This window comes from Toxotes jaculatrix, chromosome 8 (assembly GCF_017976425.1).
Source record: "Toxotes jaculatrix isolate fToxJac2 chromosome 8, fToxJac2.pri, whole genome shotgun sequence".
Lineage (NCBI taxonomy): Eukaryota > Metazoa > Chordata > Actinopteri > Toxotidae > Toxotes > Toxotes jaculatrix.
Window position 1 is genome coordinate 24,780,981 of NC_054401.1, and position 13,042 is coordinate 24,794,022.

The 13,042-nt window shown below is 40.7% G+C and overlaps 1 protein-coding gene across 3 annotated transcripts in view; it reads right to left on the reverse strand.

Annotated features, from left to right (window-relative positions):
• Positions 1 to 12,624, reverse strand: part of grik2 (glutamate receptor, ionotropic, kainate 2) — a 211,281-nt gene extending 198,657 nt beyond the window's left edge. For all 3 annotated transcript variants that reach the window (XM_041043959.1, XM_041043961.1, XM_041043960.1), the window contains exon 1: positions 12,507 to 12,624. In XM_041043959.1, the coding sequence (XP_040899893.1) occupies positions 12,507 to 12,624 (118 nt within the window). The remainder of the gene's footprint in view (positions 1 to 12,506) is intronic.
• Positions 12,625 to 13,042: the final 418 nt, after the last annotated feature.

Sequence of the window (13,042 nt, forward strand, 5' to 3'; positions counted from 1 at the left end):
GACCCACAACTTCATTCTTAGCTTCAGCGCCCCCCTGTGTAAACACACAGACAGATCTTTCAAATGCTCTTAGAGACTCTTTTGTGTAAATTAAGATTCAGTATTATTTATAGACTTGACTCAAACAGAGAACAGAGGATCGGGAAAATGTCATTTATTTCAGCCGTGACCCTCATGTGCACAGAGTCATCGTGGCACCAGGATGCAGCACTGAGTACACCGTGACTGAAGTGTAAGGACAAACCACAAGGAGACAACAGTCAGAGCAGAGGACAGTGCGTTATGAGGAGTCCTGGTTTGTATTACTGCCACAGTGATACAGGAAATGGATCCGGTCGCTTATGTCCTCATTGTGTTCCAGTTCAGCAGGAACAGAGTGTCTCCATCACAGTTAGCCCACATGGTAAGTCACCTCCAGCTCAGCCCCAGTCAGCATCTAAGACTCAGCTATTACATCCATACACACACACACACACACACACACACACGTCTTATTTTGGCAAAACCAAACAGCAGGAAGAGACTTTGTGTTTCGAGCCGAGGGAAGGATGCAGATGAGCAACTGTTAGAACAATCGTTTCATGAGGCGTATTAACTGTCTTCATGTGTATATCATGAGCCTGAGAGGAACATGGCATGCGTCCTCCTGCTCCTCTCAGCCGCGGGAGACAGAGCAACTAAAGCCAGTCATATCAGAAAAACACACACTGTGCATGGGGGCTTAATGCCTCGCCACCGCTCACCAGCTCCCGCTCTCTTTGTTCCCCCTGAAAATGTGAAATGATATATATATTTTCTCCATGTAACTGATTTTTGCCAGCTTGAGATAGGTTCAAATTTCTATAAACCAGCTATGAGTGAAATATGAATATTTTAAGCAGCTTAGCACTGATTTAAATATATTTACCAGTAGTGTGTTGGCTGTAGGCCAAGACACAGTGTAATGCTCACAAAGCTACCACTGCTAAACTCAATTTGAGAAAGCTGATAATTCAGACTGGCAGCGCTAAGGCAAATAAAGTCATTTAAGGAAAATATTTCATTTTCTCATGCTTTGTAAAAACAGCAAGTAGAATAGCACAGATATGAGGAGACATGAAGAGAACATGGCAGATGAAATTAGGCAACAAGAGCAACTACCAGACCAGTGTGGTGGGTGAGTTCCTATTCTACAGTACAGTCTGTGTCATTTTCACAGATAACATTATGAATATGACAGACAGTGCAGGCAGGGGCTGTGTTTGTATGTACACATGTAACATCACCACGGAGTACTACTGATTTTCCATTACACAAATACATCATGGTGGTTCAAGTATAGAAAAGGCAAACTTGGCAGAGCTACGTGCAGTGTCATGAAGCACAGACTGCATATTGTTGTAAGCAGGCATAAATAAGCCTGCTTTGACATGGAAACCTGTGCAACACACTGTAGTTTATGTAAAGTGTTTCGTGTGTTAGGTGCTTTTGTACAGCTCATGCCAACAAATAGATCTTCTCTAAGCTGCTACGTGTTGAAATACAGTATTAAAATCCAGAATCATATATATATATACAAACAAACCTTAAATAATGGAAAGTTCAAACACCCACATATGCATGATAACTGCATGCAAATTGGTGATGAAGGCCATGTGATCCAGTCAAAAGCTCTAGAACAGGCAAGTGAGTCGACATTGTTGTTTTTGCCAACTGCTGTTTCTAATCAGTCGATATAAATTATGTATTTGTGCTTGATTACAATGCAGGAAATTATACATTACAAGGCAAGTGAACAACATCCACATTTACATGAGCTGAGTTTAGATAAGTTTGTCTCTCGGTGTCATCACTAGAGATCCGAACATCGAGATCAAATAAATAAGGCTTTGAGGTTTTGAGAAATCTCTTTCGATAAAGGCCGGTCAAAGCAGTTTTGGGGCCGCAAGTCAAATTTTAATTGTCCCCTGAACTCACCCCAGTACTGCCTTTCCCCCACCAAAACAAATCACTGGTCCACATCATTATCCAACCACACTTATTATATGATATTGCACACTTTCCATCAGCAGATGAAATCATCCATCACGAATCTCCACTCGGTTCTTCAGAATTTTGCTGAGCAAACTTCTTCTGCTGATGAAGACCAAGTGATGTGACTGAAAACTCACTGGTTAATGATTCCAAAATGAATTTTGCAACGTGCAAACTGGCACACCAACAACCAGATACACTTAAAATCATACCTAAAAACATTTGTGCTAGGCACTCACTTGATTTGTTGTTCTAAAGCATGAGCACAGCACTCGGTTTAAACAACACTGCTTCTGGTTTAAATAAGACCAGTAAAGGCGCACTCCTTAGAAGGAAGAACGAGTGAAGGGAAGTGCTGCCATGCTAGGATGTGTACACCACTGCCAAGGGCATAAAAAGAGTCACTGACACATTATATGCTTGAGTTACCCGCAGTGAAGGATGATACAATGAGTGTTGCCATTCTGTGAAACAGCTGAAGTTCATTCTGTCTCATGCCTACTGTGTGAAAACAGGTTCCCAAACACTGTATAATAAGGAACATATTATCACTCTGGCTTTCGTTAAAAGACATTAAAATGTGCATAATTTCTGCCTGCTTCTGTGTTAAGGTTTGCCCATTGGTATAAAGATGCCGGTAATCTCTGTCAAGTGGGCAAATGAAGTTTCCTTCGAGCCACTGGCCAGATCGACGTCTAATTTCTTATTTGACGCCACCATCAGGCCAACATTTCTGCTTGAACAACACAAGAAAGCTAATCTATTTTCTCCTTTGTTCGTCAATCCAACACTTTGGTCCAAAGCAAGACAGCTACGAACTACATTTCCATGAAGATAGATATCTATGGTCTCCAGCAGTGTCCCCCCATCAGGCCAGATTTTTCACAGATTTTACACAAAAGAAACATAATCTAACGGACAGACGATCATTCTGAATGAACTTCATTCTTCACATTTATTAAAATAATTGCTTTCCACTTTGGATACTTCATGAGAACCGGCAGGACAAATTCTCAACGCAGAATATCTCAGACTACAAAGAAATGCAGTAAATAAATGTAGGGTATCAAGAAACTAAAACCTTATTTGTGTAATGAACATTGCAGCTTCTAGGTGCTGTATTGCTAAACATTGCCTCAATGTATCAAAGACAGGAGCAGTCAGCCTGTCAGGCAGCTCGGGAGCAAGGTGGCGGGTGTTAGTAATAACACACCCAGCATCTGGAAGAGAAAATGAAGGCAAACACTAAGACTATTACCCATACTGTCCATCCTATAACCATCCACAACATTTTACAGACTGAAGTTTTGCTCAGTTTTGACTGCATGTACGTACATGCTGTGACTCTGCAGACTTACAGTTCTGTTTTGCACTTTCAGATTTACCCCCAAGTAAAGTGGTTTAAATAATCTGGCTGAACCACTGGTTTCCAAAGCGTCTGACTGCATCTTTCTGGCCCTGAGTTCAGAATCTCAGTAACAGCCTACAAAAACCAACCAAGCTGATGGCCAGAGCTTCGATAGAACCCAGGTTTTATTAAACCATGGTATTCCAAGGTCTTCAGGGGTTTGGCTGCCGAGGAATTCTGCTTGAGTGGCTGTGCTTCCTTGCCCAAGGACACTCCTGTAGCATTTGAAGGAGAACAAAACTGTAAGTGATTCTTTTACACTGCCCACCCTCATTTTCCAAATGGCAATGTTCCAATCACATGTGAGTGCCACTAATTTCTTACATGAAACAGCCTGAATGTGTGCCAGAGCTGCAGTGCATAGAGTATTTTCTTGCTTGCATGCTAAATCCACATGGCTTTGGTAGTAGGTTATTAGACTGTTTATTCAGATGAATCCCTGACGCTATTGGAGTCTGGGTTTATCAAACTGTCATCACTACAGCATGACATCCAAAGTGTTAGCTCAATGCCCTGGCAAACGATAAAGGTTGTATTGATGTCCTCATCTCAATGTCATTAAACAGCCTCTGCCTTTGCAGACCGTGCCAACTGTTAATTGAGTTACAGAGAAATGCATAAACATGTTTTACAATAAATTGTTATATATTATGCCATTTTTGAGTAAAAGACTTCTCCTGCAAAGCACTTTACTGGTGAAAGAAGTGCTGATGGAAGAGTGCATAAACTACATTTACACTGCAGAGAGGCATAATGAACACAAAGGCACCTGAAGGAGAACGGCAGTGAATGTCGGTCTGAATATATATATATATATATATATATATAAAAAAAGCTCAGTGCGTTATTGGTTTTGTATAGATTTACATCCTGTCGTATGCTGTCACATTACAGAGGGAACAAAAATGAATGTGGCCATAGATGATCATTTTCAGGTACAGTTTGGGTTTTGAAGTTGATAAAAACTAAAAAGGGGAAACCTAATTCTCATTTTAAAAGCTAAAATGTCTCTCACATTAATCTTACATTTTATTTATTTATTATTTTTTTGTTAAAGCCATTCTCTGTTAAAAACTGCTGTGTCCTAGTCGTACACTGATAACTCAAGCATCAAATAAATCTTCTCCATACAAAAAAGAAAAAGCATGCATGAATTTTTTTTTCTCTCTTTTAAAGGTATCTTCCTCATAAAAAAATATCCCACTTAACACGTTTCCATTGAATCAGATCTATTTTCTCTGACTGAGTTCAAATGTAGTTCATCCAGCATCCTTCTAATTGAAATGATATCTTCAGTCCTAGCTTGGATAACCTTGACTTCGAACACTTCTTCTAATTCTGCTTGCTAATTCAAGTAGGGAAGATGCAGAGCCGGTAAACAAATTACCGGAAAATCAGCCATTTGAGCGTGAGGATCTGACTGTCTGCTGTACTGAGCGCACACTGAATGCAGCATCACATTCAGGCAAAGTGCTGGAGTACTCTGAACATGATTGGAGATTGTAAGATCATGAACAAAGACAATGAGGGGGCTCTTTGGAACGTGGAGGCTCACACTCTTACTGTAAAGTTACTCAGGCTGCTGCTGCTCATTTTTCCATCCACAATCCCTGCCTCCATCTGTTCAGTGTTTGTGTTAACAAAGGGGAAGGGATTTTTTGGCATTTGGGGAAAATAGGGGTTGAGGTTGTGTTTAGCCTAGCATAGCATGAAGACTGGAAGCAGAGGGAAAAGGCTAGCCTGTTAAAAACCAGTGCACCAACCAGACCATCTAAACTTTCTAAACCCCTACATAACAAAAACGTTAGGGGGAGCTACATGTTGAAACTATGTCTTGGTTCACAACAGCTGGGTGCAGTGACCGTGTGCAGCTTTCAAAGTCTTGTTGTCATGGTGCAAGGTGAGGTTGCCAGGTTTGGTACCATGTTGCCTATACAGAGACCAAAACCAAACCTGATTGGCAACCCAAGCTGCAGCAGAGTGGAGGTCTGAACAGGTCCAGGTGGTTGTTAGTAGCAGCAGTAATTAATTTACACACGTTGGGTTTCCGTAGGCTTCTATTGGACTTTGGACTTGTAAGTTCTGGTATTCTGGGTTGAACAAATATTTAGTACATGCTTTATAACATACTACAACGCAGGTATAAGAATTTCTTCATGTCATGTTTGTCAGTTCAGTTCTATTTCTATCATAGCAAAGTCCTAGCCAACACTACAGTTAGTTCACTTCAGCTGATTCCAGGTATTTTGACGACAGCCTTTACACACAAAGCATAAGATTGGTATTGATCTTCTCATCTTACTTTACAAAAGAAAGCAAACAGGCATATTTCTCCAAATGTTTAACTAATTCTCAAATCTCTAATGCAATGGCATCCTCTGCCTTGTGCATTGTGTTTTTTCAGTACAGTGTCTCTGCTGGGTTCTGTTTAGTCCCTGAGGGTTTTTTTTTTTTTTTTTATCACCGTCCCTGTTGAATCCTTAACATGCTGCTTGGATTCATATTATAATCACGCTCCACTGCAAAGCCTTTCCTGCCAAATACTGTACATAAATGATCCAATCTCCTTTGATGTACGCGTTTCTGACTTAGAGTGTTGTTCATAATCCATAATCTGTGTCATTTTTCAAACCTAGACCTTATTTTCTTGTTTATCATTATTATTATTATTATTATTATTACTTCTGGCATCATGGCTGTTGATTGTGTTCAAGATTTCATCTCTCGCTTCACTAGCGATGTAGCTTCAGTTGACTGGAAACACTGCTCTTCAATACACACCCGCAGGGGAAGTGCAGTCTCCAAAAGCCGAATCCAAAAACAATTTAAACTAAGCACAATATCACAAACACACACACACACACACACCACACTGCACTGAGAGGACCTGCATGCTTACATCTCATTTCCATTTATCCACTGCCTGAAAAGTGTATATTTTCAGTATCAGATAACTACTGAGAGCTAGCTGGCCGTTCATTGTTGTGTTCATGTCATGCTGGATTTTCTGTAAACAAGGTCTGCCAACTACGGAAAGCTGTTCATGTCGTGGAAATACAAGGAGGAGGGTTTTGCAGGCAGTGTTGCCTCCCATGTGGCGTCGCAAATTTAGGAAGCGTGACAATACAGACAGAGTACACATTACACATAATGGACAATCCAGCAAGTGAGGGCGCCCAAATATTAAACATGACAATTATTATTGTCACTCATACTCTCTTGTTGGAGATTGTTCTCCAACACTTAATTTCCTTTTAATTGACTGATTGTCTCTCAGTGATTGTTTACTCAGAGTATTTGCTTATGAACAGGCCCTACCACTGTCAGTGGAAGGGATCTGAGGCAATCGTCCATTTGCTGTAATCTTAATCTTCACTGAATAGGATTCAATGATAAAATTGTGACAGAGTTGCCAGGTTTGTGTACACTCAGAGAGCACTTTATCAGGAACAGCACACTAATATTTCGTACTCAGAGCAGCCTCGGCTCTTTGTGGCATAGATACAGGTTGGAAACCTTCATCTGAGCTTCTGCTCCATGTCGACGTGATTCATCACATCATCTCTGCAGATTTATCAGCTGCACATTCAAGCTGCCAATCTCCTGTTCTACCACATCCCGAAGGTGTTCTACTGGATTCAGGTCTGGAGACGGAGGAGGCCACTGAAGTTCACTTTCAAGTTTAAACATCACCACTAAATTTGTCTCAGGATATAAAAATCCCTCAGTTGACATATTTAAATTTCAGGTGTGTACTGTCACTGTTTAGAGGTGATAATGAATGAAAACGCCCCCATGTACACTTAATGTCAAGTCCACACAATAATTAACAACACCGTGAGGGCTACGCTGCGTTCACATGTGATCATGAGAATGAGAATAACAGATGCATCGTCCGAACACATCACCCTGTCGCACTCTCTATTCCGTGTCACCGAAAGGGAAGAACAGTTTGGTGTTGCAGTGTGTTCTGTTTTGGCTCTGAGCAGAAGGTCAGAAGTCAGACTTTTGACGAATGTACAGCTGGGTCTGTGGTGAAGAGACTGCTCAGACCAGAATAAATAAATAAATAAACAAAATAGGCTTATATTCCTCACTCATCATCCAACTCCACCCTCAGGATCAGCACCAGGCATCTGGACAGTGTACTATTATTTCAGTGGTTCTTTCAATGCACTTTCTGTCCATACATGGTTTGCATAAAGACTCTCCCTATGGGCTCCTGTATGTTGTCTCTGACTGAAAGGTGCTGTGTATGCATGGCATATTTTTTTATTCTCAAACCCACTCTCTCTCTCTCCCCCTCTCTCTCTGTCCCCTCCTTAGCCTCTTTGTCTGTACTGAAGTGGATAAACATGTTGGAAATGATTTTTACATCAGCCTTTCTCTCCTTCTACCATCTGTCACTGCCAGACTCTGATATCTTTAGCTTTCATATGCACTGGCAGAACAGTGCCCTCTTCCTGTTTTTGATCATAAAGCAAACCAGCAAATTTCCCTCCAAGCCGGGGGAAAACAGGCGTAGCATGACATTGTTTCAGAACCAAGAACCCACTCAGAGAACGTCAAAATCTTTGACACTTGGCATCACAGATGCATTTTCGCCTACTAACAGTCAACTGTGGTTTCTCTTAACTATGCTTACCTAACTTTAACCAAGTACTTTGCCTATGCTTAATTTGTATTCAATAATACGTTTTCCACAGTATTTCTACAAAAACTCCATGCTCCAGCATAACATCCACCACTTTGACCTCCACCCCCTTAACATGTTGCCAGTGTGACCATAATCCCAGGGTTACTGCACTGAGAGTTGGCAGATCTCATGTGTTCTTTAGAACAGCATTAAACGACAATCCTGGCATTATTCTATACTTTCCTTAGACTTTCACGAAAAGACCAACACCAAAACGTGTAAGTCTGTCTCTGAATACTTTGTGACTTATCTACTCTGTGGTCCTCAGACCCAAGCCCACTGGTTTATACTGAAGACGTAATTAAATCTTTAAATATGGATTTATAGTTTCAGTTTAAGAAAAAAAAAAAAAAAAGCTCAGCAATTCCCTAAAACATCACTCAAATAGGAGAAAATTGTCCATGTCTTGGTTTGTGGATTAATAAACATTTGTGCTTTTGGTATTTACAGCTGTGTTCATTAGAATCCGTAACATCTCCAAACTCCACCTACAGCTACAGTGATGAACGTGAAAACAAATAAAAAGATTATTAGGGAAATTAGCTTGTTCATTGAGGGACGCTGTGATTATCGCCTCCCATTTCATACCTAATGCTCTCCATCGCACGATGATTCACTTAGCCACATATTGTTTTCCGAGCAGCTCGCATTTCTCTGCAAATCTCCTTATTTACAAGTCATCAGTGAGGCGGGGGCCGGAGCCTGGAGGATAATGTCAACTTTTCTGTTGGGTTATTGACAGGCAAGCTTCTCAGAGAGCCAGTTATTTTCTAAAGAGGGGGAGTTTTTCTAGCCTTGACCTGCAACATTTAGCTTGTCTGCCCCATTAGACGGTGACCTTCATACTAATGCCGACCACGGCAGCCAGCGCCAACGCACCTAATTCAATCTCCGCTCTGCAGAGATCACAGACACATAAAGTGCCGGTAGAAACTGATGCATTTTTAGACAAACAAACGCTCCTTGGAGCTTCTTCTCTCAAACGTGAGGAACCTTGTGGGTGTCCATGATTCCCATGAAGCTGTGATGTATGTAATCCTTGACTTTCCATACAGTCTGTAAGCTGGAACACTTCCTTGACCTAAACTGTTTTTTTTTTTGTTAATGCCACAAGTCATTTAATTTCCTGACAGCTCCTAAAAAGCTCCAGGACGTTTCAGCAGACCCAGCAGGCTGGAGTCACAGTTACAGAGCTAGCAGGTCTCAGGTTAATGTGGTTCACTCTACTATTGTTTACTCTGTATTAAAGTGTATCTTCAATGAGCCATGGGAAAATAAGTTATGTGGTTCATATCATCAGTGGCTGCCAGTGTTTCAGCCTCTGTCTTTAACACACACACACACACACACACATGAATCAATCATACCATCTGAACTGCTACCCTGCTTTGATGTGCTTATTGCCTGCACAGGTGTTAAAAAAATATATTCTTAACCACATGTTTCTTTGCTCCAGAAGGTCTTTTAAGAACTCACCCTGGTAATCTGTTGAAAAAAAAAAAACTTTTAGGAGATGGTCCGATTGATCAAAAAAACAGCACCTGTGGCAATCTCACCCTGAGCTGTTTGTGATGTACGTGAATTTCAAAACCAAAATCCAGCCAGTTGTCCCTCACTCTTGCACCGTTATTCTTCAATCAACTGAAGGAGTTTGAGTTTTCATCCTGTTTTGGAGAATGGCTCCGTCAAAGGAGTGGACAAAACACATCTGGAAAACGAGTGCTGGGATTAGTGAATTAATAGAGTCCAAGAGTCGAAGCTTCTCCAGAAGCAGAGAAAATCTCTTTTGTGATTTCAAAATTCAAATGGCGGAGTTAATGTAGCACAGTTTGGACAGTGGACAAGTCAGGGTGTAGGACGTAGACCTACTCGACAATATTCCTCTAAACTCCATCCCACCTCAGTCTTGCTGAGATGCAATTTGGGGATTTAAGTGTTATTGATTGCTAAACAAAATCAGGAAGTTTTCACTTAAACAGTAATTAATGACTAAAGTATTTCCTAAATATCTTTTATCTGCTGATCTTCCACAAACAAGAACACCATGGGTACAAATGCAGGAAATCAGTTCCTCCGATTTATATATGAACGTCCGTCTGCTTGTAACGAAGAGTTCTACTCAGCCAGTGTCTCCTGTGACTTTGTCAAGTCTCACAAAATAAGCCGAAAAGTCAAGGATATCTATGTCACTGCTGCTTTGACTTTGACAGTTTGTTGTTTAACCCGTTCACCACCATTATTTAAGTGCAATACTAAATTGTTGGACCTTTAATATCTATATCCATTTATAATCTGATCAGGGTTCCCTGTGGGTAGCTCAGGTTAGGCAGCTAAAATTAATATGAAATTTAAGCCAACCAATACAGTTCATCTCCTGAGCCCCACTGACTGTCACATCCCATGACCGGTTGAAGCTGTAACAGCACACACACACACACACATACACTGAGGGCCCACCAACGCCTGCTGAACTGACTGTTTCAATACACAAGTGCCTGGTAGCTGATAAAAGTACTTTGGCAAAGGCAGAGAGGAGGAATAAATGTAATCACAAGACACGTTTGTCCAACGGACAGATTGATGTCGTAACTGTTCAGCTTCAGCCTCCTGACTCCGCTGCTGTCGTCAAACACAGAGCTCTTTAACTGAGGAGTGGTAAAGACTGTGATGATATAATGGGATGTAATGGAGCACAGGGTGTTTCCCTTGGCAAGCTGTACCCCCACCCACACCTCCACCCCCCGACCCAATACACATGGACTGAAGCTGGGAACCGCAACACAAAGACACCACGACTTTACCGACACCCAGCAGGCAAAAGGTTTTATCCATTTACTTCTCTCACACACACGGTTTCAAAGCCTACAGCTCCGTCAGTAGGAAAATCAATCTGCACCTCATCAATTTGCATTTATGAATTAATTTACGATTTAATGAAATGTGGATTTAATTACCGGGGATGAGCGCTGTCTCTCCCAGTCCGCACAAAACAAAAATAGTTGAGTTATTTAACAAAAAGCACATTGTCAGTATGAATATATATATGTGTGTGTGTGTGCTGTATCTGTGTGTTGGTGTGCCTACATTACTGTATTTTTTTCTTGATGAAATACAAGTGATGGGATAAATTAAATACAGTGTTTGGATTTAATAATATATTTTCTGCAGCGTTCTTCCTTCTTTGGACTATTCTTCTCTGTGGTTGCATCCACACTGTGTCGATGGAAGGCAGCGGCCTTAACCTCCTGCCAACCGCTGGCCCCGGCATTAATGTGTCTGGAGCATTTCCCTTTGATGAAATGATGCAACTATAAAAACATGTGGGACGTGAGGTGGAATGCTTCCTGTGTAAGCATCATGTACTGTAGCTGCAGTTTGTTGGGGCACACTGTATTTTACATTAAGTAAAATATGATATATATATATATATATATATATATATATATATATATATATATATATATATATATATATATATATATATATATATATTTATTTATTTATTTATTTATTTATTTATTTATTTATTTATTTATTTTTTTACCTGCTTTAAAGGTGCTCATGGTGAAGTTTAAGGAGGAAATTATTGTTCACGATAATCAAACATTTTCCCTTAGAGAAAAATTAAATAGCAGATATCTGAAATTTGGACGAGGCATGTGGCATAATATGAAAAATGATGCATCTTATTCTTCAAAAAAAAGAAAAAAAAACAAATTGAAGTTGCAATGCAATCAGTAACGTTTGACTGTCTCTGCTTTTCTCACACACACACTTACACACACACCACTACCATACATGCAAATATGAATTCATGGATTAATATACACAACATATGCAAATACCAGTGCATCACATCTGAAATCACCAAATCTTACACACACACATTAATAGACACAGAGTGGGTGACATGAACTCATAAGCATAACACTCCCAGGAGACACACACATGAACACACACACACACACACATATGGGGGTGTGGTACCGACGTCTTCAAACGTTAACAATATTAAATATGAAACTTTCTAAACAGCAACAAGTTACAGGCTGCCCACTATTGCCTCCTTATGGACTTATAGATCATTCATATATACATTTCTATTTTTGGCAGCTGGCAGTGCAGGTCTGTGCCTGCTTTTTTTTTTTTTTTTTTTTTTGGAAACATTAACCTCATACTGTTGCTTCTAAAACACCTTCTTACACTGCGAGTAAGTCTCAGAATGGCAACTTAAAATATTTTCCACAAGTGAGGAAAGGGAGGAAAAGAAAGTCTCCAACAGGTCAGGATGAGAGCACCGTGCTTCATGGGAATGAAAAGACACCAAATAAACTTTTAGGACTACATGAGAGGGGGGGGGGGGGGGATAAAGAAGAAGTAGTAGCTCACCAAATCTCAAGACATGTGGCATCCCATGAGAATATCCCACACAGTGTAATAGCAGCAGTAGAAGCCTGACGGTGCACCTGAATCTCGCGCTAAACATCGGCAAGGAGGCAATCTTCATGGTGCTTCTGTGGTGCACGGGATTTTTTTTTTTTAATTCCCTGAATCGGTAAATCCCCAGAATTTTTTTCTTTCTTTCTTTCTTTCACCCCTTTAACGTGAAACAAGGCGACTGCAAGATCACGGCATGATCACCACAGGCGGGCTGGGCAGCGGTTTCCCCACATCCATTTGGCAAAACAAAAAAAAAAAAAAAAAAGAAAAAAGAAAAAAGAAAAGAAGAAGAAGAAGAAAAAAAGAAAAGAAAAAAGAGCACTGCGTGTCCAGCTCACTGCGCCAAGAAGAAATAGCCCTCCGACTCAGCTGAGGAAGATGATGGTGGAGGTGGTGGTGGTGGAGGTGGCGGGGCATCCATGTTAGGCAGGGCAGAGCTTGAAGAAATCCATCTACTGAAAGACACAGGCAGAGATTGGAGAGGG